The sequence below is a fragment of the Chionomys nivalis genome, chromosome 6 (assembly GCF_950005125.1).
Source record: "Chionomys nivalis chromosome 6, mChiNiv1.1, whole genome shotgun sequence".
Taxonomy (NCBI): Eukaryota; Metazoa; Chordata; class Mammalia; order Rodentia; family Cricetidae; genus Chionomys; species Chionomys nivalis.
In genome coordinates this window covers 4461562-4488485 of record NC_080091.1, presented here as the reverse complement: position 1 = coordinate 4488485, position 26924 = coordinate 4461562, and the positions used below count along the sequence as shown (strand labels likewise).

At 55.8% G+C, this 26924-nt stretch overlaps 2 protein-coding genes across 3 annotated transcripts in view; both read right to left on the bottom strand.

Annotated features, from left to right (window-relative positions):
* Positions 1-210: 210 nt before the first annotated feature.
* Wdr18 (WD repeat domain 18) lies at positions 211-7696 on the bottom strand. The gene is made up of 9 exons (XM_057772134.1): positions 7462-7696; positions 6335-6445; positions 2664-2797; positions 2387-2528; positions 1533-1676; positions 1258-1447; positions 1014-1180; positions 542-610; positions 211-457 (listed from the first exon to the last, which is right to left on the bottom strand). The coding sequence occupies exons 1-9, from the start codon at positions 7669-7671 to the stop codon at positions 329-331; spliced, it is 1296 nt and encodes a 431-aa protein (XP_057628117.1). The 5' UTR covers positions 7672-7696; the 3' UTR covers positions 211-328.
* A 5011-nt stretch (positions 7697-12707) lies between these two features.
* The window catches only part of Arid3a (AT-rich interaction domain 3A), a 28093-nt gene continuing 13876 nt past the window's right edge, over positions 12708-26924 (bottom strand). For both annotated transcript variants that reach the window (XM_057773042.1, XM_057773041.1), the window contains exons 4-9: positions 21346-21418; positions 18948-19131; positions 18019-18266; positions 16285-16581; positions 15746-15844; positions 12708-15217 (exon numbers count right to left, since the gene is read on the bottom strand). In XM_057773042.1, the coding sequence (XP_057629025.1) occupies positions 15024-15217; positions 15746-15844; positions 16285-16581; positions 18019-18266; positions 18948-19131; positions 21346-21418 (1095 nt within the window). In that variant the 3' untranslated portion in view covers positions 12708-15023. The remainder of the gene's footprint in view (positions 15218-15745; positions 15845-16284; positions 16582-18018; positions 18267-18947; positions 19132-21345; positions 21419-26924) is intronic.

Below are 26924 nucleotides of genomic sequence, written 5' to 3'. Positions count from 1 at the left end.
CTCTGCTAAGTCACTTTTCTGGATCGTTAGGCAGAGGTGTCAGTTGACAGTGGTTTTCCAGAAGGCTCTGTGAGTATTTGGGCTGAACTCCAGACTGCGCTCTGGACCATGCGGGGCTGGTCACTGCCTGGTCGGCCCCAGTGAGGACCCTATGCTGTCAGTCCCTCACGACCTCAACCACCCACGCCCTGGGGTCCCCAGGTGTGAGGCCTCCCAACCCAGCCCCGCAGGGACAGAACAGCCCAGGCACAAGTTTCTTTGTCCATCCTTTGTTTTTAAAGCACCAGAGCCAATGGCAAGTGTTCCCGTGACAGCCGCGCAGCTCGCGTCACTTAGAGGGCCGGGTGATCATGCGCGTGGAAAAGTCGAAGAGGTCCCGGTTGATTTTGCGCAGGTTGCGCACCTCCTCCTCCAGCTCCAACACGCGCACCGGCAGCATCTGATTGCCTAGCATGTTCTGTGGTGACAGGGGCGTGTGGGTGAGGCCGCTCTTGCCCGACCTGCCCAGGCCCCTCCCACAACCAGGACTAACCCCGCCCACCTTCTCCACATAGCCGGATAGCGCTGCCTGCAGCTGCTCCAGCCGCTCCAGGTAGGTCGGCTCGGTGCCCTGAAAAGTGGTATGGTCACCCCATTGTGTCCCGTGTCACACAACGGAGCACTCCGGACACTAGGTCCTCAGCCTGTGTGCCACCCTCTGTGGAAGGGCCAGACACCACCCGGCCAAGGGCCCGGGGAGACGCTGAGGACGCGGGGCTGGGCAAAGTCCCTCCCTTCGGGTGCTCGCCCATCCCCAGCTGCTGTCCTCGGGCTGCCCCAATGGTCTATCCTGCTCTATTCTTTAAGACCCAAGTGACCTGCTCACACAGTGGGAGCAGTATGACAAGCCAGCCTTTGAATGTGGGCCGATGCCCAGTGTGCTCTCAGACAGGAGTCAGTTGTGTGAGCAGCCGTGGGTGCCGACGACCTGGCAGTAAGGACTCAGGTCTTTAAATGTCAGGCTGGGTGAGTACCTGCAGGTGGAGCCCTAGCTGCAGGCGCAGGCCCCCACCCTGGGCCTCATCTCCATGCTCAGCACCCAGCAGGTGCTTGTTGAAGAGAGGCAGGGGCGAGTTGGGCTTGAATTCAGGGTTCAGCATGCTGGGCGGGGCCAGGATGATGGCTGCATTGGTCACTGGGCCTGAAGGACACAAAACACCAAGTCAGGGGCTGGCTGCCGTGCGGGCCGATGTGCTCCCGGCGAGGCGCGGCGCGCACCTTTGAGTGTGACTGTGCGCAGGCTCTGTTTGCTCTTCACATCCCACAGCCGCACTGACTCATCGTGGGAGCCGGAGAGGAGAACACTGCCGTCCGTGGACACCGACAGACACGTCACCTGGTTCCTGTGCCCCCTGAAGACCTTCCCTGCGCTCTGTTCAGGCCGGAAGCTGTGTTCTTTCTGTCCAGGCTGTGGTGTGGGGAGAGGGCAGCTGTCAGTGTCTGGGATGTGGGGCACCCACCGTGTGCTCCCTCAGCCCCCAGTGGCCACTCACCCAGCTGCACAGGTCCACCTGGAAGATGGAGCCATCGCTGCCTCCACAGAACACATGGTGCTCAGCCAGGTCCATGGTCACAGACGTGATGCCCACGTCAAACAAGACAGACAGAAGCAGATCTCCCGAGGAGATGGCCCAGAGCTGCAGGGATGGGAGGCCTGGTACCACGGACAACCAGGCACACAGCCAAGCCAGGGAGCCAGGAAGGCTGAGGACCCTGGCACCACCCTGCCCATGCTACAAGCCTCCAAACCCATCACAGCCGCGCAAGCCACTCTGGCTGGTGGTGCGGGCAGCTCGGCTTCTGCACCAGACAGGGAAACTAAGTCACCAAGGCTGGGGTAGGAGGCCATGTCTTCGCTTCCTATGTTCCTAAGCATGGGCAAGCCATGGCTACACAGACAGACAGACAGAAAGACATTTAGAGGAGAGAGAGGAGAGAGAGGGAGGGAGGGAGGGAGGGAGGGAGGGAGGGAGGGAGAGAGAGAGAGAGAGAGAGAGAGAGAGAGAGAGAGAGAGAGAAGAAAAAAATACTTTCTTATAAAAAAAGGGCTGGGGTAGAAGCCTGGATTGATCCAGCAAAGTGAGGTCCTCGGTTCCATCTCTAAAACTGCGCCAATAATAAACAAACAATCGCGAACTCTCAAGGGCAGCTGGCTACTGCAGCACAGCCGAGTGGGAATTTCCAGCAGACAGGTTGGACCGTCCATCTCTGGGTGTCCTTGGTCAGGCATAGGATTACGGGCTGTCTGGAACGGAGGCAGCCAGGGCAAGGGGAGGCCAGCCTCCCTCTCTCCTGGCTGAGCGCCAGTGGCAGTCAGGAATTTATGGGTCCAGGTTGGGGATGCTACCTTCATGGTCTGATCCAGCGAAGCTGTGGCCACCCGGGCCATGGGGCCTCCGAAGCCACAGTGCACATCTGTGATGGGGAGTGTGTGCTGGGACCAGACGTGCCTCGGGGCGAGGATCCTGGACGGGTCTGCCTGCAGCACACTGGGCATAGCACAGCGGTGAGGCCATGTGCAGAGATCCTGGCCTGCCTCCTCAAGCCCCCATGTCACCAGCCCAGGTGCCCCCACCCTCAGGCTCCCGTGCTCTTTCTGTGCAGACTCCTGACATGCGCCCTACCTGCAGAGGTTCCAGACCAGCACCAGGCAGTCCTTGCCCCCCGAGACAAAGTGGCTGTCGTCACCCGTGAACTTCAAGCATGACACGTCCTGGTAGTGACGGGTGAGGATGACCAGGAGGTTCCCAGTGGAGACCTGGGGTGGGCCAGGCAGCAGTCAGGGGTGACAGAACCCTGTCTACCTGCTCCAGGCCTCTGGTGGATGGAACCAGGGCACTGGGCCAGGACTGGCTGTGTCCCCAGTGTCTGCTGGCAGTGTGACAACCACCAGGAAAGGGGGACATAAGTTTCCTGGGTCCTCTGAGCCCCCAGGGGAGCCTAAGCTTGATCATGTCTAAGGTCAGCTGATCTGGGGTGTACTGGAGGCCCCCCGCGGCACAGCTGTCCATCAGCTGCATGAGAGCCAACGAGAAAACCAGAGGAAACAGTAAGCAACAGTTCCGCAGGAGTGAGGCTGCAGCCAGAACACCCGGATCTAAGGCCCGTGTCTGTCCACCTCACAACGGGGAGGGACAGAGGGACAATGTGGTGAGCCCAGGCTCCAGGCCAAGGGGTGCTGTTTCTGTCGGGTGTCTGGGCACCTGCAGACAAAGAGCTCGGCCACCCACACACTAATGTCACAGGAGACCAGCTCCCCCAGGAAAAGGGGCAATCTGTGGGGCCGGGCAGCGCCCCCTGGTGGTCACGACTCAGACTCCCCCAGGAAAAGGGGCAATCTGTGGGGCCGGGCAGCGCCCCCTGGTGGTCACGACTCAGACTCCCCCAGGAAAAGGGGCAATCTGTGGGGCCGGGCAGCGCCCCCTGGTGGTCACGACTCAGACTCCCCCAGGAAAAGGGGCAATCTGTGGGGCCGGGCAGCGCCCCCTGGTGGTCACGACTCAGACTCCCCCAGGAAAAGGGGCAATCTGTGGGGCCGGGCAGCGCCCCCTGGTGGTCACGACTCAGACTCCCCCAGGAAAAGGGGCAATCTGTGGGGCCGGGCAGCGCCCCCTGGTGGTCACGACTCAGACTCCCCCAGGAAAAGGGGCAATCTGTGGGGCCGGACAGCGCCCCCTGGTGGTCACGACTCAGGCTGGGGTCACCTTGACACAAACAAGAGTCACCCGCTGGACCATTATGTAGGGCATTTTCTTGACTAAATGATTGACAGGGGTCTTCCCACTGTGGGTGGCACCAGGCCTGGACAGGGGCTCCTGGGTTGCTGTAGAAAGCAGGCTGGGCTGGGCCGAGCTCCTGGAGTTCAGCTGAGGAGAGGGAGGAGGAGTCACCTGAACAAGGGGGTCAAGGGCATGATGGGGAAACCAGAGACAGCTGACCCGATCCAGTGGGAGCTCAGGGACTGTGGCTGGGGAACCTGCACGGGACTGAACTGAGACCCTCTGAATGTGGGTGACAGTTAGGGGGCTTGATCTGTTGGGGAGCGGGGCTGGCAGTGGGACCAGGACACGGGGGCCCATTCCTTGTGGAGGGTGGGACACCTTGCTCAGCCTTGATGCGGTGGGGAAGGAGCTTGGTCCTGCCCCAAGTTGGTAGGCCAGACATTGGTGACTCCCTAAGGAAGGCCTTACCCCCTCTGAGGTAAAGATGGGGGATTGCTGGGGGGGATGTGGGGGGTGGGAGAAGGGAGGGAGGTGGAACTGAGGTTGGTGTAGAAAATAAAAAGTAAATTACTTTAATAAAGAAAAATATGAGAAAAAAAAAAGAGAAGAAAGCAGGCTGGATAGGCTAGAGAGATGGCTCGTGGGGAAGCACTGGCTGCTCTTTCAGAGGTCCCGAGTTCAATTCCCAGCAACCTCGTGTAGCTCCCAGCCATTTGCAATGAGATCTGGTGTCCTCTTCGTGCCTGCAGGCATACGTGCAGACAGAACACTGTACACATAGTAAATAAATCTTTTTTTAAAAAAATATTTATTTATTTATTATGTATACAATATTCTGTCTGTGTGTATGCCTGCAGGCCAGAAGAGGGCACCAGACCTCATTACAGATGGTTGTGAGCTACACGTGGTTGCTGGGAATTGAACTCAGGACCTTTGGAAGAGCAGGCAATGCTCTTAACCGCTGAGCCATCTCTCCAGCCCCGTAAATAAATCTTGAACAACAGCAACAATAACAACAAAAAAAAAACCAGGCTAAAATGCAGGGGTGGGAGGTGGGGGTGGGCAGCATAGGGAGTTTGAGGGACACCTGATCAGGGCCGGTAGGGAGACAGGTGTGAAGAGAGTAGTCAGCACTGAAGTGGTGACGAGGAGGAGGGACTCAAGGGCCACACAGTGAGTTCAAGGCTGGTCTGCACTACTTGAGACCCTGCCTCTAAAGACAAAATCAAGAACCAGGGATGACTTGGTGGGTGAAGTACCTCCAGAACCCATGTTCAACCATCACTGACAGTGGTAGGTGGAACTAGGAGGCATCTTGCGTGCCTGAGCAGAGAAACACCGGCCCACATGCCAGCTGAAGTGGCTCTCTGATGCTCACACGTGCACTTTTACACAGTGTAGCAAACCCAAGAAGGCACGGGAAAGGGATCTTAGATGCGCCCAACCTAGGTGGATCCCTCCTGCGGGACCACACCTCAGGACCCTGGTCTGAGAAGGACGTGGTGGCCCAGGGATGGCCTGGAGGAAGATGAAGCTAGGAGGGGCAGAAACATGGCTAACCTCAGCTCTGAGGAGCAGGGTCAGGACACAGCCTAGAACCCCGCCTCCTCCGGCCTCACTCATGGCCAAGGTCATTAACTGGAGCCAGGCAGCTGGGGCCTCTGGCGCTGAGGAAGCAGGATGAGGCCGAGGGCCCTGCCACCTCTTGTCGTGACTGAGACAAATGGGGCGGGGCTGGCTATCACAGGGTTTGTGATAGGGTTTTTTGAGACATGGTTTCTCTGTGTAGCCCAGGCTATCCTAGAACTCAAGAGATCTGCCTGCTTCTGCTACCCTAGTGCTGGGATTAAAGGCATCCACCCTCAGCATCCGGCAATAATTTTACATTTTAAAAGATTTTATTGACATACATCTAGGAGGCCCTCAGAGGCCAGATGAGGGTGTGTGCTGTGGACTGGGGCAGCCGGAGCTTCTACTGCTGTCTCTCCAGTCCAATTGATGGTTTTTAAAAGTTCAATATTTTTTATTTTTCAGTTTATTTTCTTTATGAGTGCTTTGCCCACAGGTATATATGGGTACCAGGGATCACACCATTAAAGTCAGAAGTGGGTGTCGGCCCCTCAGAACCGACATCACGTGGTGCTGAGAACGGAACCTGGGTCCTCTACAAGAGCAGGACGCGCTCTTAACCACATCGATGTTGCCTGTGAGGGCGTTAACTGTTAAGTTGTGGCGTTCCTGCTTCCTGCCCTGATGTCCCTCAACACAAGCTATCAGATAACATCACAAAACGATAAACCAAACAGACGACTTCCGATCAGCGTTTTGTCAAGAGAAAACAAGTTAGAACACTGTCTTCTCCTAAGTTTCTTTTGTGGTTACCCATAAAGGTGGGGGCCAGCACCGGGGCCACCTTAGGCTGAGCCCTGGGCTGCACCCCACAGTCATGATAATTTAGGACCCCATAGACACAGTCATATTTTCGGTAACATCATTAAGAACACCTGCCTCCGTCAGCCTGGACACTAACCAGCGTTCCCAAGTGACACATATACGTGACAAGCTGTTCTCACCTCCCACAGGTAGATGCTCTCGGCAATTCCCGCCAGGACATAAAGGCCATTGGATGCTGTGGTCAGACAAGTGACTGGCCCAGGACACATGATTTTCTGTTGGAGCTGGTCCTAGGGACACAATGTGAGACAAGCCGTGTGAGCCTCGGGAAGAGCAAAGAGCTGGTTACATACAGGGAGCAAGAGGAAGGAGTAGGGGTAGGCAGAACCCCCAGTGGGTGGTTGGAGTGTCTCAGGGCTAGACCCTGGCCTAAACCCCCCACTCCCCACTGCAGCAGCCAGCGCAGCCTGGATGCCGAGACTGGCGGTGTGTGTGTGTGTGTGTGTGTGTGTGTGTGTGTGTGTGTGCCGGGATTGAGACACTGAGGCTTCTTTTCAGGTGGAAGAACAGCAACCTTTCTTTTGCCCAGCAACCTTTTATACCTCTCCTCCTTCTGTGGAGACCCATCGGCCAGAAAGAACACAAACATCCTGTCAATTACAGACCACAAGGAAGTTCCGCTGTCAGTCGGGGGAGTGAGGGCAGCTGGGTCACAATACCCCCCAAGAAAGCTCTACCCGACATGAAGGAGGCTCTGGTTCCAGAAACATAAGAACCAAAAAAATCCCATGCCTCAGTCAGTGCTTATAGTGAAGAACCGAGACCCTTAAGAGGATAACAAGAGCCGGGCGGTGGTGGCACACGCACTCAGGAGGCAGAGGCAGGCGGATCTGAGTTTGAGGTCAGACTGGTCTGCAGAGCCACTTCCAGGACAACCAAGGCTAAATAGTGAGATCCTGTCTCGAACCGCCCGCCCTCCCCCCGAAAATAAGAGGGCAATGAAAGCATTTGCAAACACTCCATCTCTTCCCAAGAACTCTGATCTGTCATGTCCTCCAAAAGCACGACTTCTATCTGACCCCACTTTCCTTTCTGCATCAAAATTAGCGCTTCTTTGACTAGAAATGCGCAAACGTTGATTCGCCACACATCATCTGAGCATGCGCGCGGAAATCTCAGGGCGCCTTTGCACCAGGCCCGCCAGGACGCCAGCATCACACAGCACCCCGGGTCGGGTGACCCCAACTCCAGCGCGTCCAGTCCACGCGGCCGTCCCTCGGCCCCCACGGATGCTGAGGCCACGCACCTTGCGCTGCAGCTCCCAGGCGCAGATGTAGTTCTTGCCTTGCTGCGCCGCCAGCAGGTATTCGCCATTGAGCAGCGCCAGGCCCCGCGGCCCCGCTTGTCCGCCGCGGTAGGTGAGCAGGTTGGCTCCCGAATGAAGCTCCCACACCACGCAGCTCCAGAGCTGCGCCGCGGAGTCCGTACACACCGCCACTTCCATGGGCGCCGCCATGTTGAACGGGCAGCCCCGCCTCTGAATCCCGTCATCCCTAGCAAGACTCTTAAGATGGCTCCTGGCCGGCTAGAGCGTCTCCTAGCGGCCGAACGGGAGAGCGCGCGCATGCGTGGTAGCTTCATCGTGGCGAGGAGGCGGAGCTCTCCGGTGCTCCCTGGCTCCTCCAGGCCTAGAGCGGCACGGAAGCGCGTGGGGCGGAGCTCTTCTGCGCACGCGTACAACGTTCGCCGCGGAGGGCGGAGCCACACGCTCTACGCCTGCGTACCAGCTCGGAGGGAGCGGGATCTCGCCACACGGGCCCTCGGGGGTGGGGGGACCAGCCGCTCCGCGCACGCGCGCGCTCTCCGTGCTTGCACCCGCTGACTGCTCGCAGGGTTTGTTTTGGACCGCAGATCAGAGGCGATTGCTATGCAGAGTGACTAGAGATTTTCGCCGGTTCTGCTGGGTGTTGGGCTCAAATGAGTCAAACTTTTACAGTTGTTTATTTCGTCTTGAGACACTCTAGTCCTCGACCAGTTCCCCTGCCTCAGCCTCCTGCGTGCAGAGATGACAAGCCTGTCACCATGGCCGGCTTACTTTTTAAACTTTGTTTTAAGGCAAAAATATATAAAAAGACCTTTATGCTTTATTTAGACCGAAAGAAATTAGTTACTGCATGTAAGATCAGGTTACATACACACCAAGGATAACACGTCTGGCCAGGGCGTCGCTTTGATGATTAAACGCGTACTGATTGAACACATCCTTTATTGATTTGCCTCCTCTTTGACCTTTGCTCTTTGGCGTCATAAATTTCACATTTGTATTTGGTTCACTCTGTGTAGACCCAACAAGTCAATCTCCAGCCAAACAGCCTTTAGCCTCAAGTCACAGCCTGCTGGCCGTAGGCCAGGTCTCAAACCAAGGGGTTTTGTTTTGTTTTTTTCCTAATGTGCCGTTAGTAAAGAAGAACGGATGCCAGTGTTGAATCTTGCAGCCGCGGATGTGGCTGTCCAGAGCGCTGCACCAGCCGGGGCCGCACCGGTCAGGTTTTGAGCCACTGTTGGGCCTCCCAGGGGAGGAGGTGCATGCCGGTGCCAACTTGGGACTCCGGGTCCTCCAAGCAGAGGAGACAGTTGCGGTGGAGAATGGCACTTAATGTGGCCACCAGATGGCAGGCACAAGCTGCGGGGACGTGAAGAACACCGAGGAGATCCACATGGGGCAGCCTACAAGAGTCTGAGGAAGAGGCGCCCGCTTGGAGCACGAGACTCAGGGAAACAAGGCGCTGTACGGGGCGCAAACAAGTCCTGGGGCAGAGCGGAGGATGTGGAGCTGCCTTTGAAAGCATCGGAGAGGCGGGTGAGGGTGGCGCACAAACCGGGCAGTGGTGGCGCAGGTCTTTAATCCCAGCACTCGGGAGGCAGAGGCAGGTGGATCTCTGTGAGTTCGAGACCAGCCTGGTCTACAGAGTGAGTTCTGGGACAGTCTCCAAAGTTACAGAGAAACCCTGTCTCGAAAAACAAAACAAAAAAAGAGCAAGCAAGCATCGAGGGACATAGCCTGTGTGTTACTGGATCGTGGGAGGGAGGGAATTCACCTCCCAGGACTCATGTAGCCCAGGCTGTCCTTAAACTCCAGTTCCTCAAGGTTGGAGAGATAGCTCAGAGGATAAGAGCACTGGCTGCTCTTTCAGAGGACCGAGGTTCAATTTCCACCACCCACATGGCAGCTCACAACTGTGATTCCAGTTATAGGAGATCTGACACCCTCACACCAATACACATAAAATAAAATTAAATAATTAAAAAAAAAACCTGTCAGATTGTCTTGCCTCAACTTCCTGGGACCCAGATCACAGCGACTTTTAGTGCTAAAGTGTGACTAGGAAGAGACCTGTGAAGATGGCTCGGTGGTCATAGCCCTTGCTACTCTTGCAGAGGACCCAGGTTCAGTTCCTAGCTCCTGTGCCAGAGCGGCTCACAATCCCCACCAACTCCAGCTCCAGGGGATCCGACACCTCTGGCACTCAAAGGCACCTGCATGCAAGCGAATGTACGCCCACATAAATACATGCACATATAATTAAAAATAACAATAAAATAAGAGACACAGAACCTGGGCTCACAAAGAGAAAAGGGGTAGGGGACGGGTGGTAGAGGGTGGGTCCAGCATGCACGAAACGCTGGGGCTCACCCCTAGCACCACAGAAAGCAGACACGGTGACACGGGTGTCGTCCAAGCACACGGGTTGTGTCAATTATTTTGGTTTTTCAAGACAGGGTTTCTCTGCAGCTTTGGAGTCTGTCCTGGAACTAGCTCTTGTAGACCAGGCTGACCTCAAACTCACAGAGATCCGCCTGCCTCTGCCTCTCGAGTGCTGGGATTAAAGACCTGCGCCACCACTGCCCGGTTTGTGTAAAATTTTTAAGAAAAGGCATTCAAGATGAAAGATATAGGGGTAATCCTGAAGGCCTGGGTTTTGCTCTCAGCAGAAAGAAGGGTGGAGGTGCCAAGAGCCAACTTGGGGTTTGAACTTGGTCCTGAGTTCCGCATGCCAACTGTGAGCAGTGGGTGAGGCCCTTGTAGGAATCCAGGCCTCCCTAAGGGGGTTGCTTAGAAGACCCAGCAGTGACAGGTCCGTGAGCCTCAGGGCCCAGGTACATCCTTATCTGGGTCGGTCAGGCCTACAAGTTTCCTTAATCTCCGTTTTAGGATTCGAGACTGGAACAGAGCCGGCTGGTCAGCAGCTGGGGAAGGCCTCCCTCGCGGAGACCTGGCTACTCTCCCCTTCCCAGGCGCACTGTGAGGTTAGGGGTCAGCCCGCCCCCAGTCGGTCCCTGGAATGAGGATGGTCCAGTTGTGTCAGCTGAGGACAAAAGCCACACTTTGGGCATCCGGGACCACCCAATTGCTAGACCTCTGAGAAAATGCAGGGCACAGCAAGGTATGGAGGATCCGGATCAGGGGAAACTGAGGCCCAGACATCCTTAGCGCCTTCCACCCATACGGAAGCTCTCCTACTCTGTTCTGCCAGCACCAGCCTCCACCTTCTCCCTGGGGGATCCACAAGCCAGCCCACCATCTGGGAAATCCTCAGGGAGAAAGGCTGACAGTGGACCCCCAAGAGGAGGGAGGTCTGCTCAGAACAGTTTTGTGGGTCACTGGGTGGGACCCGGCTGTGAGACACTCAGGGCTGCTCAGTTCTCTCTCTGGTGCTTGTCAGCCCAGCCGAGTCTCCCAAGAGATGCCGATACAGAAACATTGCTGGTCCTTGTCCCCCAGGCGGCGGCAGGGGCAGGAGTAAGTAGGAGCCAGCCAGCTGCTGTTTTCTGTCAGTACCCTGGGGAGGGACCAGCCTGGGCCAGACTTGGCCAGAGCAGGCAGGATGAGAGTCAGGTGGCCACGGTCTGGGCCTGTCCACCTGGCCTCAATTACCTTGAGTCATTCAGTCTCCCGAGTCCCCTGGGTGTGAGACTGACATTCAGGGATCCTCTCTCCACTCAAACCCTTGAGGCGTCAAGCTGGGAGCGGTGGTGGCACAAGGCACATGCCCGCGATCTCAGTCCTCTGGAGGTTAAGGCAGGAGTGCACCCGAGTCTGGGAGAGAGGGCTGGGGGCTGGGGAGGCTGCCGGGAGCTCTGGCCCCTGGGGGTAACAGGTGTCTGACACGGGGCGGGGGTGGGGAGACCTGGGGAGTTAGTTGGCTTCCCCGGAGGCCTCACCTGGCTGCTGGGGACAGAGAAGTGTGAGTGTCACGTGCAACTAGCCCAAGGGACAAAGATGGAGAGATGATGTCCCAAGGTGAGTTGAGGCTGGGACAGAGAGGAGAGAATGGTTCCAGGTGGGAGCGGGGAATGTCCTCTGGAGAGGTCCTGACACAGGTCAGGCTGGGTGCGGTGCCTGGGGGCAGAGGCATGCCCATCTCTGTGAGTTTTAGGCCAGCCAGGACTGTGGAGTGAGACCCTGTATCAAAAGAAAATGGTCAACATACATTGTATGAAATTCTCCAAATGTAAACCGGAGGTGTTCGAGACAGGGTCATACTATGTGGCCCTGGCTGTCCTGGAACTCGCTCTGTAGACCAGGCTGACCTCGAACTCAAAAGACCTGCCTGCCTCTGCCTCCTGAGTGCTGGCTGGGGTTAAAGGTGTGCGCCACTACAGTCCCAGCTTGTTATTTTTATTTTTTTCCTGAAGCAAGAAAAGAAACAGTAGCCATGGAGATGGTTGAGCAAGCAGGGACACTCATTCCCTGCTCCCATGACCTGAGTTCAGTTCCTAGGACCCACATGGTGGGAAGCACCCACCACACACGACATACGGACCTCAGGCGAAAGGAGAGACTGGCTGGGGCAGCCTGTCCTCCAGTCCTGCTGGCCACTCATGTCCGCTGGGGTCCCCTCCACACAACCCATCAACCCCCCAAAGCCCCCAAACCATCAGGGAACCACTCTTTCACAGAGGTGTCTTAACTCTTTTAATCTTACCAATTCACAGGGTTACAATCGCGTTAAATATTTCTGAAGTTTAAATACAATCCACAATAAGGTCATAAAATGTAAACTTTCAGTGGTTTTTTAATAATTTCAAAAATCACACTTGCTTTGCTGTTGCTGTGTTTGAGTTTTCCTGGTAATAGCTGAACTTTCCTGAATATCCCGCATAGCTGTGGCCACAGCAGGCCAGCCTGGCGGGAACTTTCCTGAATATCCCGCACAGCTGTGGCCACCGCAGGTCACAGCCTGGCGTGAGAGGTAGAAAGCAGTTTTTACTTTTCCTTTTTTTTAAAATCCACTTTTTTTTTCATTTTACCTGAGTTGGTGCACGACCCCACACTGTCGGACAAGCCCCTCCCACCCCAAGAAACCAAAAAGTTCACATGTTCTGAACAAGCAGGTTCAGTTCACCTTCACCCAGAAGGAAAATTAAATTCACAAAAGCCAAAATTATGTGGGGTGTGGGGAAAAAAAAAAAGAAGTGTGTAAAAATGATACAAAAAAGGAAAAAAATCCCACAAGACTATACAGATGTATAACTCTCAGAAAACACGAACCCAGCTGTCCCCAAGCCCCATGCCCACCCACCCACTGCTGCTGGACAGACAGACAGCCTGGTGGCCAGCAGAAGGGCCACCAGGAAAGTTGTAGAAACAGCCTGTCCCTGGGAAGGTTCTAGAAGCAGCCTATGCCTGCCCTTACACCCTATTTGCCCTGAGTTTGGGGGTCTGGCCTGCCTCCACCCTCTTCGCCCTGAGGTGCCAAGCGGACAGTGACCATGTCCAGCCCTGTCCCCATTCCAGCTTGCCTAACAAGCGCCAAATGTACCACATGCCAAAGGCCGGGTGGGGCAACTGAGGCACAGACCTGACCATGGAGGGTCACCGATTGTGTCCAGCAGAGGACCCCCCTACAATCGCACAGCCCTGGTGGGCAAGGTCCCCTGAGTTAGGATTGGGTGCTTTCTGGCCACTCACAGACCCAGACACAAGTGGACATCAGGACACTGGTCGCCACTGTAGACTCGAGCAGGTGATGAGAAAAGTGGGTGACCCAGCTGCAGTTTTTTTTCTTTTTGGCATCAAAAGACCTGAGGTAGAAACACGCCTTGGATGTGGCCACCAAGGCGACCCCCGTCACCCCAAGTCAGGTACTCACGGACGGAGGCTGACTCTGCACAAAGTTGTCAGAAGGGGACAAAAACCCCCTCAACACCTGTGACCAGGAATGATTGTGCGGCTAACAGTAGCCCCAAAACGGGGCAGGCAGAAGCTTCCAGAAGGAAAAGTTGAGATTTCCCCTCCCCTCGGAGCAAGGCGTCCTTCCTGTAAAGATGGGAGGGGGTGTCAACAACCCTGAGACAGGAAAAAAGAGGGCTTGCTCCCCAGAGTCAAAACATAGAAGTGGGGTGACTGGGGATCCAGGACTCCTGGGGCTGAGGGACAAGCAGGTCCCAGCTCCCTTGGGGACAGCGACCAGAGCAGAGTCCAGGAAAGGTCCCCCAATCCAGCGGGAGATTACATCATTTCTGCCCTGGTGGTTCCAGATAAAATGAGATGCAATTTTCTTTTCTTCCTTTTTGAGACAGGTCCTCGTGGTTTGGAATCCACTGTATGGACCAGGCTGGCCTACTCACAGAGGGCTGGATTAGGTGTGGCCACTGCCCCTGGCCTCATCTTTGCTTTGTTGAGACAGGGCTTCAAGTAGCCCAGGTGGGCCTCAACCTGCACGTGCAGCCAAGGATAACCTTGAACTCTCATCCTCCTGCCTTGCCCTCCCCGCAGCCAGGATGACAGACTATGCCACCGGGCTCAGTTTAGCTAAACTGTGGTATGGACACACCAGACCAGGAACCTTCCCGGTCACATTCAACTGCTATCCCAGCAGCAGGGGGAGGGTGATACAGACAGGAAGAGGCACTATGCACTGTGCATGTCTCAGCAAGAATCCTTGCCCTGAGCTAGGCGTGGTGCGCCCCGTCTCCCCTAGAAGCAACCCTTCCAGGCAGAGTCCAGATCTTCATCCCTGAGATACAGGAGGCCACTGCATTCTGTGTGCTGCTCCCCCTACCCGTTTCTAGAAGATTTTGTGTCCTGGGTAAGCAATCCAGGTCCCTGAATGATGGAGCCAGTGGGCAGGGCCCAGCATGACTAGAGAATTGTGGAGTTCGCCAAGAGCCAGCACTGCCTGACTCTACCACAGGACACCGCAGGGGCTCTGTGGTGACAGGGGCTGGGGGCCATGGTTGGTACTTTTGCTTAAAAAAAAAAAATTGTCCTTTTCCCTGAATGAACACAAATATATAGATATACAGATAGGACTCTTCCTAAGATCCAATCCCCGCCCTCAAGAATATAATAGAATATTTACAAAATTGGAAACCCCAAAACCTTAAAAAAAATTGCATCTGAATGTCGAGATCTCGTTTAAAAAAAAAAAAATTCATAGCTTCCAAGGAGAATGAAACAAACAACCATCCCGGCCTTCTCAGAAGGAGAGAGAGGACACAGTGAGGGGATTTGTGAGGTAAATAGACGTGCTTGAACCGGGTTGGTCAAGCCGGACCCCATGGAAGCCTCTGGAAAGGTGGCCTCCTTCAGCTTTGAGGTGCCTTGTGGCCCTTGTGAAATCCGTTTCTCAAAGTCTCTAAAACCTGAGAGATTCAAGTGTTCTTTGCCCTGATTTATTAAATCTGCTTCTCTATCTATCTAGCTCTCTCTATATGTATATATATAAATTTCTTTCTCCTTTTTGGCGTCAGTGTGGCTCCTTGGGAATCTGCCCGCCTGCTGGAATTCTTGCGATGTTCCAGGTCCCCATGTGGCTATGAGGTCTCCATGGCGGGTGGGCAAGCAATACAACTTGATTTCCTTTAAGGCAAGGAATTATTTGAGGTAGAAGATGTGGGGGGCGCAGATACCCCGGCCAGCCCAACCTGGCCGCTGCTGGTCCCGCCGCTGGCTCCTGTCCGGCTACCCACGGCGTTGTTGGTCCCGATACCACCAATGCCACCTTTGCTGGGGGCGGAAGGTGGTGTGGGGGGTGGTGGTTGAGCAAACAACACCCCTGAAACAAGGACAAAGTGGGGGGACATGTCACAGGGCTGGGCTTATCAACTGAACAGTGTAGAGGAGGGGGGTGAGGCCAGCCTGGGCTACAGAGGGAGTTCAAGGCCAACCAAGGTGCACTGGCTAGACCCAGTCTCAAAACATCAGCATGTGCCAGGTGGTGGTGGCTCACGCCTTTGATCCCAGCACTTGAAAGGCAGAGACAGGCGGATCTCTGTGAGTTCGAGGCCAGCCTGGTCTACAGAGTGAGTTCTAGGACAGCCAGGACTGTTACACAGAGAAACCCTGTCTTGAAAAAAACAAAAAAGAAAACAAACAGACAAAGATGAGGACCAGAAAGTAGGACAGCTCAGTGGGCAAAGGCGCTGGCTGCCAACCTGGACGTCCTGAGTTAGGGAAGGAGAACGCCGACTCCCACAGGCGCCCTATACCCTCACCCCGGCCCTGAGAGAAAGCAGCCGAGAGCAGCCTCGACAGCAGGACCGGGTGGTGGCTGTGGTGCTGGCAGCGGGGACCCCGTGCTTACCTGTGTACACAATACCGTTCATCTCCACTGACATGCTAATACTGTTGCTGCCGTTGGCACTGGTGAGGCTCACAGCTGAGTCCTGGCGGCTCTCGGAGGCTGCGGGACAAGAGAGCCGCCATTCAGGTCAGAGGTACACCCACCTGCGGAGCGGCTTGCTTCCTGTCTGCTTTCTTTATAGGACTGTACTAAAGTTTTTGATGGGGTTATTTTATTTATTCATTTACTATTTATTTTTTTATGACCCCGGTTATCACGATGTAGCTTAGGCTAGCCTTGAACTTACCATCTTCCTGCTTCAGCCTCCTGCTGGGCTAACAGACATGCACCACTGCGGGTGACCCCAAGGGCTCCATGTGAACAAATGCCGATGGACGGTTAACACCTCCTTGGAACTCGCAGCTTCCCAACCAGACAGACTCAAGTTTCCCATGAATGTACTAGCCCTAGAGGACCTTTTTCTGATTGATTTGCCAGGACTCTTTACATAAATGGTCCAAGGCACCCACGGAATGTGGAGGGTCCCAAGCTCAGGGTACCTTGGCTATTGATCCGGATGTTCATGGGCAGCTGGGCTGTCATGGCCAGGAAGTTCTGCTGAAGAGCTCGCTGCATGAGGCGCTGCTGCTCGTCAGCCACCAGGGCCATCTTCTTCTCTGGAGGCTCAGTGGACTCCAGCTTCTCCCGGAGCTGCTCCAGGGCAACTGCCTGGGCTGCCACAGCTGCCTGGGCTGCCGCTGCTTGCACGGCAGCGGCCTGAGCTGCCACCACGGGGTGGCCTGCCAGAGACACAGGGAGGCGGCCTGGGACTGTGATGGGAACGGTGGAGTCTTCCTCTAGACAGAAGAAGAACAAAGGGTCAGGAGGGTCCTGGGGAACAGGTGGCTTCGCCTCCAAGGTGGGAGGGGACTCGGCAAAGCCTGCACTCCCTGCTCCCCTGTAGCCAAGGCTAGCCTCATAGGTGTCTACCACCACCCCACGCTAATCTGCTGTTGGAACGGTGCTCAGGGTTCTGGCTCGCCAGGTGAGCACTCTATCCACCGAGCTACTGCCCTAGCCCTGTGTGTGGTGGGAAGAATTCAAGATCCTGCCGGGCGGTGGTGGCGCACGCCTTTAATCCCAGCACTTGGGAGGCAGAGGTAGGCGGATCTCTGTGAGTTCGAGACCAGCCTGGTCTACAAGAGCTAGTTCCAGGACAGGCTCCAAAGCCACAGAGAAACCCTGTCTCGAAAAACCAAAAAAAAAGAAAAAAAAAAAGAAGACTTCAAGATCCTCAGCAGAGAAGACCATCATCGACCCCACTAGTGACATCTACGCAAATGATTTCCTCCCTCCCTCCCTCCCTCCTTCCTTCTTTTTTCTGAGACAAGGTTTCTCTGTAGCTTTGGAGCCTGTCCTGGAACTAGCTCTTATAGACCAGACTGGCCTTGAACTCACAGAGATCCGCCAGCCTCTGCCTCCCAAGAGCTGGGATTAAAGGTGTGCGCCACCACTGGAAAGCTAAAATAGGTGCTTTTTTTTAAAAAAAAAAAAAAAAAAAAAAAAAAATTATTTATTTATTAAGCATCCAATGTACTGCTGGCAAGGAAGGCACCAGGTCTCAGTACAGATGGTTGTGAGCCACCATGTGGTTGCTGGGAATTGAACTCGGGACCTCTGGAAGAGCAGCCAGTGCTCTTACCCTCTGAGTCATCTCTCCAGCCCCCAATAGGTGCTTTCTTATTAAGATAAGAATGCATGGTGAGTTTGAGGCCAGCCTGGTCTACAGAGGGAGTTCCAGGACAGGCTCCAAAGCCACAGAGAAACCCTGTCTGGAAATAAAAGAAAGCATGGACTTGGGCCTCCCGTCTCTGACAGGTAAGCCGAGCTCAGAAAGCATCAGAGAGTTGTGGAGGGTACTCGGCACTGGAGTTAGGCTGGTTCAAGGGTCAAAGCATCATGACAGACACTCTGCCCATGTCTGGTGAGTGTGATGTGGGCCAGAGGTCTCTAGGGGACAGAAAGAAAGAGAGGTGACCAGTTAGTAATGTTTGCTGTGCACAAGAGACCCATGCCACCACTGACTAACAATGCTGGGCTTAGAAAGGGTGCTGTGCTCAACTCATAATGACTGCCCTTATGGGGACGTGAAAACCAGAACTCAATTAGTAATGTCTGCTGTGGGCAGAAGACAGGGGCCTGGAGAGCAGGGACTGATTCCCTTTCCTGCTAATTTACATTTCTCACGGTTACCCATAAATAAAAAGATAACCTCATTCCTTCCCATGATTCACCTTTCTTGATCTTGGCTGCTGGGGTGATGGAGCTGCCGTTGGTGCTGGTGGCAAGGCCCAGAGAAGTTACTGGTAGCTTGGGTGAGGACAGCATGCTGTGGGCTCCACTGGGTGAGTAGGCGAAAAGCGAGCCCCCAAAACTCTGGCGCCGGCCCTCCCTGCGGTTACTGTCTATGGCAGCCTGGAGTTCATTGGGGCTGCTCAGGCCTCGCCGCTCACACTCATAGGGGTAAAGATACTTCATGTACCTGTGGACAGGGAGAGGATGGCACTGGGGACAACCAGGGGGGTGGCTTCCTGCCACAGGCTCAGGGAGGGGATGCATTACCTCAGGAGGAGGAGGTGGGCTATCTCAGGAGGAGGTGGGCTATCTCAGGAGGAGGTGGGCTATCTCAGGAGGAAGTGGGCTATCTCAGGAGGAGGTGGGCTATCTCAGGAGGAGGTGGTGGGCTATCTCAGGAGGAGGTGGGCTATCTCAGGAGGAGGTGGGCTATCTCAGGAGGAGGTGGGCTATCTCAGGAGGAGGTGGGCTATCTCAGGAGGAGGTGGGCTATCTCAGGAGGAGGAGGTGGGCTATCTCAGTAGGTGGTGGGCTATCTCAGGAGGAGGTGGGCTATCTCAGGAGGAGGTGGGCTACCTTAGAAGGAGGTGGTGGGATATCCCAGGAGGAGGAGGAGGTGGGCTATCTCAGGGGGTCGTGGGCTATCTCAGGAGGAGATAGGCTATCTCAGGAGGAGGAGATAGGCTATCTCAGGAGGCAGTGGGTTATCTCAGGAAAAGGTGTTGGGCTATCTTAGGAGGCGGTGGTGGGCTATCCCAGGAGGAAGAGGTGGGCTATCTCAGGAGGAGGTGGTGGGCTATCTCAGGAGGAAGAGGTGGGCTATCTCAGGAGGCAGTGGGCTATCTCGGGGGTATAGCCCGGCACTCACTGTGTCCGCAGTGTGAAGGCAGCACTGGTAATGGAGGTAGGCAGGTTGAGCCCCTTGGTGATCTCCCGCCACAGTTTCTTATTGATGACCTCCACAAGGCCGCCCTTCTCAGTCACCAACACGTACAGCATAAACAGGTCCAGGACCTGCTTGGCCATGATGGGGATCCGGTTCACTGGTGTGCCTACAGGACAGGGAGGAGCTACTGAGGGCAGGGGGTCACGGGGATCAAGCAGCCCTCCGGGACTCATTCTGGGAAATGTCCTTGGCCATCCCTGCCTCCCAACTCCACACCAGGACAGACACAGTCCCCCTCACGGCATCACCCTGGGTGATACCCCTGCTCTCCTCAGGGCAAGGGATGGTGGCCATGCTGGGGATAAAGAAGACTCCAGGGTTCCCTGGAGCCCCCTCTCCAGATCTCCAACAACAGTAGCTGCCAAACAACCACAGAAGATCCCCAGAGCCCTTCTGGCTCTGCCCTCCATCCCTCCTCAGCCATCCCCAGAGTGTGGCAGACTCCAGGGGGCGTGGGGAGGGCTCAGCTAACAGGATTTTCAGTTTAAGAAGCAGGAACAAGCCGGGCGGTGGTGGCGCACGCCTTTAATCCCAGCACTTGGGAGGCAGAGGCAGGCGGATCTCTGTGAGTTCAAGGCCAGCCTGGTCTACAAGAGCTAGTTCCAGGACAGGCTCCAAAACCACAGAGAAACCCTGTCTCGAAAAACCAAAAAAAAAAAAAAAAAAAGAAGCAGGAACATCCATCTTGCATCTAGTGACGCTCTGGGCTCCTCTTCACCTCTCAAAACTCCTCCTATGACATCTGTTTCCCAAGTCCATTACAGACAAGGCCCTGCACCTTGGACTCCAGAGTCCCCCCCACCCCCAGACAGCCTCTATAGCTCTGGCTGTGAACTCACTCGCTTTGTAGCCCAGGCTGGCCTCAATCTCACAGACATCCACCTGCTTCTGCCTCCAGAGTGCTGGGATTAAAGGTGTGTGCCACCACCATCTGGTGACTCCTAGAGAATTTTCATATGTCCCCAACTCAGAGCAACTCGTGTCTGTGAAGTTCTAGCTCAGGTGGCTTTCTCTGCTTAGCCACTTCTTGCCTCTCCCAAGCTGCAAAAACTCCCTGTGCGAACCAAGGGGAGCCCAGGGCAGCTCTGGTGAGGTCTCGAACCCACCACCCTGTATGATCGCAGCTCAGGCATAAAGGGAGGCCAGCCTCAGTCGGTGGAGGAGGAACTTGATCGGAAGTCTAGGAGCCCGATGGAGGGCTGAGGCTGGGGTGAAGGAAGGGTGGGGGACCTGCCAGGGGTACAGGCAGGTCACCTCCGTCCATTTCCCATCTCCAGAGACTTCTGGGGGAAATTTCTTTCAAGCTCTGGGCTTTCTGACTCCAGGAGTCCTGTGTCCCTTCCTAAGGACCTGTGGGCAGTAGGTTGTGCTGACTAGGTGAGGGTAGTGGTTTGAACACCAGCTCTAAAAACTAAGGCCTGGGGCTGGAGAGATAGCTCAGCGGTTAAGAGCATTGCCTGCTCTTCCAAAGGTCCTGAGTTCAATTCCCGGCAACCACATGGTGGCTCACAACCATCTGTAATGACGTCTGGTGCCCTCTTCTGGCCTTCAGGCATACACACAGAAAGAAAATTGTATACATAATAAATAAATATTTAAAAAAAAACTAAGGCCTTCAGAAGAAAGTACCGGAGATGGCAGTGGACCTGGCGTTCTGAGGAATACCCAGGAGTCTGTGCTTGACCTGGTGAGGGAGGCAGGGGTAAATGTGACCTTCCTGGCCCTTTGTGGTCAGTGGCTGCACTGCAGCATTGAGGTCCCTGGCCTTGCTGACCCCATTATGGTGGAGGTGGTGAACAAGATGGTCAGCTCTGAGGCCCCAAGGCAGCTGGGGGCCTCCTGCTGTGTGCCGGGCTAGGGCAGGTGGGGACTCAAGATAACTGAGTGGGGGGGAATCTCTCTGGCCACACGAAGGGCAGCAGGACTGGACTCTGCGGATAGCACAGGGTCATCCCCACACCCACAGGGACCTGCGGGCCCCACCCTCACATGGAGGGGTTAACTCAGAGGCCACAGTACCCCCTTCTCTCCCTGCCTTCCGGTGGGCAGGCCTGGCCTGGCGGCTTGTGTTTACAGAAGCTGGGCCCCAGCGCCGGCCCAGGCTGGCCTCAGGTCCCCTCCGCCCCTTCCTGCTCCGCGGCTGAAGCCTTGACCCTCCTTGGGCCTCAGTTTCTTCCTTCAGAAGACAGATTACGACCTAGCCTGTCCCATCCAAGGGAGACACCTGAAACTGGGGGTGGTCACAGAGTTTGGGGAGCATTCCCTCATGGGAGGACTGCCTTGTTCCCCATCATCCCCTCCTGCCCTGGGAGGTGCTCACCCCGCTTCTGCATGAAGCTGAACAGGTCGTCCAGGAACTCCTTCCTCTTGGGGTCCGTGTCCAGTTCATAGAGCTGCAGACAGAGCGGGCATGGGTCAACAGGATGAAGGGACGGGGCTCCCCACCCACACAAGCTGCAGACAGTTCTGACCCTCTCCACCGTGTTCCGGGGTCACTAACCAATGCCCCCACTGGGGGTGGGGCACCGGGTCCTTCCCTCCTCTCCCTCATTAGAAGCTCTGGGCATGATCCCACAAGAAACTGAGGTATAGAGACAGTGACAGCTCTGCGGGGCACCCAGGGTCCCCTGGCTTGTTTCGTATGTAGTGTGACCCTCTGCCCACCCGGGCTGTGGTACCGACTGCGGTCACAGGATTGTGTCCTGGGTGCCTCAGGGTACTGGGACTCACTGACTAGCCGGGGAAGTGGGGCGGAGATAATGAGACCGCTCAGCTCAGCTGAATACCAGGCCTCAAATTAACTACCAGGAATGCAGCTGGCTGGACTGTGGGGGGCCTTGAAACCACCAATTACACCTGGGTCTGCAGGAGCCACCATTTAGTCTCCAAAAGCTTGGTGGGCTCCTCAGGGCGGGCAGCCGGGGCCAGCCCCAGACCATCCTTCCAACAACAACTGCCCCCAAGGACTCAGCTTCTCCATCTGCTCAATGGAGACCGTGGACAGGGTGGGCAACCTTCTGCCCTGGGTGGCCGTAGCTGCCAGCTGCCCAACTGTCCGGCTTTGTCTGCGCCCCACCCCGGGCCAGCCAGCGCCAGACTGGCCAGCCCACATTCCTAAGTTCAGGGAGGCCGCTCTCCCTCTCCAGGCTGCCCTCCCTGCACGGGGCCTCTGGGTGGAGTCCTCCGTGCCGTCCCAAGGGGGTTCTGCCTTCACTGGGGGGGGGGTACACAGCATGGGAGAGTGGGGATCCACGGGTGGATGTGCCCCGTAAACAGCAATCACTCAATAAATGCTTCACCCTACAATTTGATTTCCTCGAGGGGCTACCTAGGCGGGGTGGGGCAGGTCATGAATGGGCAATTGACGGGCAGAGCCCCCAACTCTCAAAGCCCGGCATGAACCCTTTCCTGGACAAGGGACAGTCTCTAGGGTCCCCCACCCTCCTGGCCTTGGTCCCCTGCACAAGACACCATCATGGCCTCCTTCCTCGTTTTCCCCATCTTCCTTGAGAGGCAAAAAAGTGCAGGCAGCCCTTGAGGGTAAGGTTCAGAGGGCAGAGCACTAGCCCAACCCCCAGCACCCCAGAAACCAGGTGTCTCTGTGGCACACACCTGTCAAGCCAGCATTCAGGAGGCGAAGCCGGAGGGTTGTGAGTTCAAAGCCAGCCTGGGCTACAGGAGACCTTGTCTCAAAACAACTGTCACCCCCCAAAATAACACTTCTATCTTGAGTTTCAAAGCATTAGTGTCTTTGGGGAAACTGAGTCTCATGCGGTGGGTAGCTGCCTCGCAAGGGAAGGACACCAAGGATGCCATTCTAACAGGAGGGACTGATGTCTGCAAGGACAGGACATCAATTCAAAGCCATAAAGGGGGACCCACGGGGATCCCCCAGCTGCCTGTGGGGGAAGGGTCAACACAAAGACAGGCCATAAAAGTCCCTTTATGGATATTTGGCCCTCCTGGCTGACCTCTGGGAGGGGAGCATCCCACCCTGGAGGGCAGGCTCCTGAGGACAGTGTCCAGGCCCGTCTTCCAGCCACAGCCCAGCAATCTGAGGGTTTTTTTTTTTTTTTTTTTGCCTGTTTTTCTTGTCTGGACTCAGACAGAGCACACAGCAGTTGTCTAATAAATGCTCGTTAAATATGCACGATTTCTTACAGTGGGGGTCCATTCCCTGCCACGTAATCCTGGTTACCCACAGCCACTCTGCTTCATCCACTGACGGGCTTCAGGTAAAGGCATACAGCAGGCACTTCCTAGGTGCACACTGCTTTCTCACCTCCCCTTCACGGCTACACAAACACTTCCTCCTTAGGAGCGTGACCCTGGATCACACTGTCCAGCCCCCTCTGATCTCACTAGGGAGATCTATTTGTTTCGGCTTTTGTGTGTATGTGTGTGTGTGGGGGGGGGGGTTTCAAGACAGGGTTTCCCTGTGTAGCCCTGGCTGTCCTGGAACTTGCTCTGTAGACCAGGCTGGCCTCAAACAAGAGATCTGCCTCCTTTGCCTCCAGAGTGTCCGCTCTTATTTTTCCTTCAGGGGACCTTTCGGCTGTCAATGGTCGTCTGGCTTTTTTGAGACAGAGTTGGAGTGACAGACCTGAGTGGACACCACAACCCCCTGGCTGGCCTTGGGGCCCAGATGCCCATGGTCACAATCCCATCTGTAGCTTTCTGTTCTGACCACACCTGGGCAGCCAGGGCCTTTCCCACAAGGGCCCAGGGCGGTGTCTCAGAGCCAAGGGGCCCTGGCTGTCCCCGACCGTAAAAAAAAAAAAGACTGTTCTCTGAGTGTACATGTGTGAGGGCCCCCGAGAAAACCTTTGTCCCCCAGACTGTGGCAGCCCAGGCCCCCTGCCAGCTCCCCAGGGTTCCAAAGTCCACAGGGCCCCACCTTGGACGGGTGCCAGGCGGGGTGGACCCCAGGAACAAAGACATTCGAGGAGGGCCTGGCCCGGCCCCAGGATGGGCGCTCCCCGCAGTTACCCAGTTTGGGGTACAACAGAGACAGAGGGACTGTCTGTGGCCTGAGTTTGATACCCTGGGCCCTGTGGTAGGTGCATGCGGCATGATGGGACAGTTTGGGTTTTCTTTTCTCCTTTTTTTTTTTTTTTGATAGGGGCCCATGAGCCCAGGCTGGCCTTACCTGAAGCAATCCTGACTCTCTCCAGCAATGCCGGGGGGACCACAGGATGTAGCCACCCCAACAACCTGGCTGGAGGGGCTTTCTAAGGCCACACTGACGCCTGTCGTGGGAGCTCAAGCTGTTTTCCTCTTTAGTGATCAGATTTGAGTCAGCACTCCAGCCCCAGGTGAGGGGACAACCCAGAAAAGCCACCTGGGGACACGGGGACCTTGAAGGCCCTGGAGAGGCACTGCCAGACTGGCAGGAACCAGTGAACGAGAAGAAACCGAGTCTCCCTGTCCGCACCCCTCCTCTGTGTGGAGTTTCTAGAACAGCTTCTTTTGACCAGGTGGCAGTGGCGGGGGTGACACACAAAGATGACGCACACCTTCAATCTCGGCACTCGGGAGGCAGAGGCAGGCGGATCTCTGAGTTCAAAGCCAGCCTGGTCTACAAGAGCGAGTTCAGGACAGCAAGAGCTACAGAAAAACCCTGCCTCTAAACAAAACAAACAGGCCAGGAGAGGTGGCTCAGAGGTTAAGAGCACTGGCTGCTCTTCTAAAGGACCTGGGGTTCAGTTCCAAGCACCCATGTGGAGTTTCAAAACCATGTGGGGACTTGGTGCCTTCTTCAGATGATGGAGATTAGCCCACCCCCACCCATTTAAAAACATTATGCATAAAAACCTGAGATCACACATAATCACATACCTATCTGTTCCAGAATATTTCACCACACGAGAGAAAACACCACATTCCTTTCTAGCCAATGACACTCAACTCCGTGTTGGCCTGTCGGGGCACTGCCACACACTGTGAGGCCTTCTGTGCCTGGGTCTCAGTGAGCACAGTGTCCGCAGGTCCCTCACTACAAGCATGTATTGGGAGACCCCACTCCAGTTCCTGGCTAAGTAACATTCCAGTATACAGAGAGACCACACTGTGTGGTCATTCACCTGTCTCAGGGCTCCAGGAGCCTTTACCCTCTCTACACCGAGGATCTTGACTATTGTATTTTGTCTTTTGGGCTCTGGATAAGACAAGACTTGCAGCCGTGAGGTGGTGGCGCACGCCTTTAATCCCAGCACTCGGGAGGCAGAGGCAGGCGGATCTCTGTGAGTCCGAGGCCAGCCTGGCCTACTGAGCTCCAAGACAGAGAGAAACCCTGTCTCAAAAAACAAAATACGTGACTTGTAACAAGGTCTATAACCAACATCCAAATAATGGCCATGATATTCCTGTCTCACCTGCATAAAGTCCCAACCAGGACAGTCACTCAAACACTTCCTTCTCCCAGCTGCCCATGGGGGGCGGGGGGCTTGGACCTTCGGCGTGACCACACATCTCCCCCACCAGCCCAGCCCTGCCGTGAGTCTCTCTGGAAGCTCACAGTCCTTGTCCACACGGGCCTCTAGGCTGGCTCTACACAGCCCTGCCCAAGGGTCTTTGCCCTGTGTCTGGTCCTTCGTCTATGCCCCTCCTCCTACCCCAGCAAGGCCCTGGGCACCAACAACTCAGCGCTGGGGGCAGTCTGAAGTCTCCCCTGAGCAGACACGCCCATTATGTCACCGAAGCAGAGGTGATGACCTGTGAATGAAAGGGTGCCAAGGACCAGTAGAGCGCGCGACTGACCCTTCTCCATGGAGACCCAGGGTGTGCTGGTACACCCTAGCACTCGGGGGGGGGGGGGGTTGAAGCAGGAGAATGGCCATGACTTCTAGGCCAGCCAGGGGCTATGTAGGGAGGCCCTGTGTCAACATATCCCATGGACTACACAGCCAAAAAATCAATAAATGAGCAAATAAGAACAGAATAGGCTCAATGGGGCCTAGAGACAGCGTGGACGGGTGGGCGTGGACTCAGTAGCTACTCCCCCTGCTTGCCTCTGCAGGCCTCAGTTTTACTCACCACGGCATTGGGTCACTGTGGCCCAGAGGTAAGAGGAGGCAGCTGGCCAGAGGGCAGGGGAGTCAGGCTGGAGATTTGGGGTTCTTATTTTCGTATTTGGAAACCCCAGAAGTTTTGCTGCCATTACTGAATACTCTCTGCATATGAGGCCAATGATGCACGGTTAGACGTTTATAACCACAGCCAAGGACCGGGCCAGCAGCAGATTCTAAACCTGTCTCCCAGCTGCACAAGAGACCAGGCAGGAGGACTGCAGGTTCAAGGCAACCCTAGGTATCTCAGTGAGACCCTGTCTCAAAATGAAAAGAGAGGACAAGAGATGTTAGGGTGGAGCCCCGCCTAGAATCCCCCAGTGAGGGGCTGGGGCGTGATCAGGGCGGAGCCCCGCCTAGAATCCCCCAGTGAGGGGCTGGGGGCGTGGTCAGGGTGGAGCCCCGCCTAGAATCCCCCAGTGGGGCGGCGGGAGTGGCCAGAGTGGAGCCCCGCCTAGAATCCCCCAGTGAGGGGCTGGGGCGTGGTCAGGGCGGAGCCCCGCCTAGAATCCCCCAGTGGGGCTGGGGGCGTGGTCAGGGCGGGCAGTTAGTTACTGAACTGAACAGGTAGGAGGCAGAGTTTCTTCCCAGAAACTCATGCTGGGGATGGGAGTGTAAGTCCCATGCCACCCCAGGACCCAGGAACTCTGCACACAGCAAGGTCATCGTGAATGTGCCACCCCGCTGCTCCAGCTCTCTCCTGGGGGGGGGGGCTCTTTTGTCCACGCGGTGGCCTCAGGCTGCACCTGAGGGCTAGGGGCTTCCCCTCCCAGCTAGCCGCTGGGCTTTTTCATTTCCCGTCAGTTCTGTGGGCACCAGGGGCCAGCTCTGG

Excerpts from the sequence above, each read along its gene's own strand:
- Wdr18 (XM_057772134.1), bottom strand. The coding sequence starts at position 7,671 with ATGGCGGCGCCCATGGAAGTGGCGGTGTGTACGGACTCCGCGGCGCAG. Across the intron at positions 1,677-2,386 it reads CGCTGGATCAGACCATGAAG|CTCTGGGCCATCTCCTCGGG; the intron begins GTAGCATCCCCA and ends CCATCCCTGCAG. Across the intron at positions 611-1,013 it reads AGCTAGGGCTCCACCTGCAG|GGCACCGAGCCGACCTACCT; the intron begins GTACTCACCCAG and ends ACCACTTTTCAG.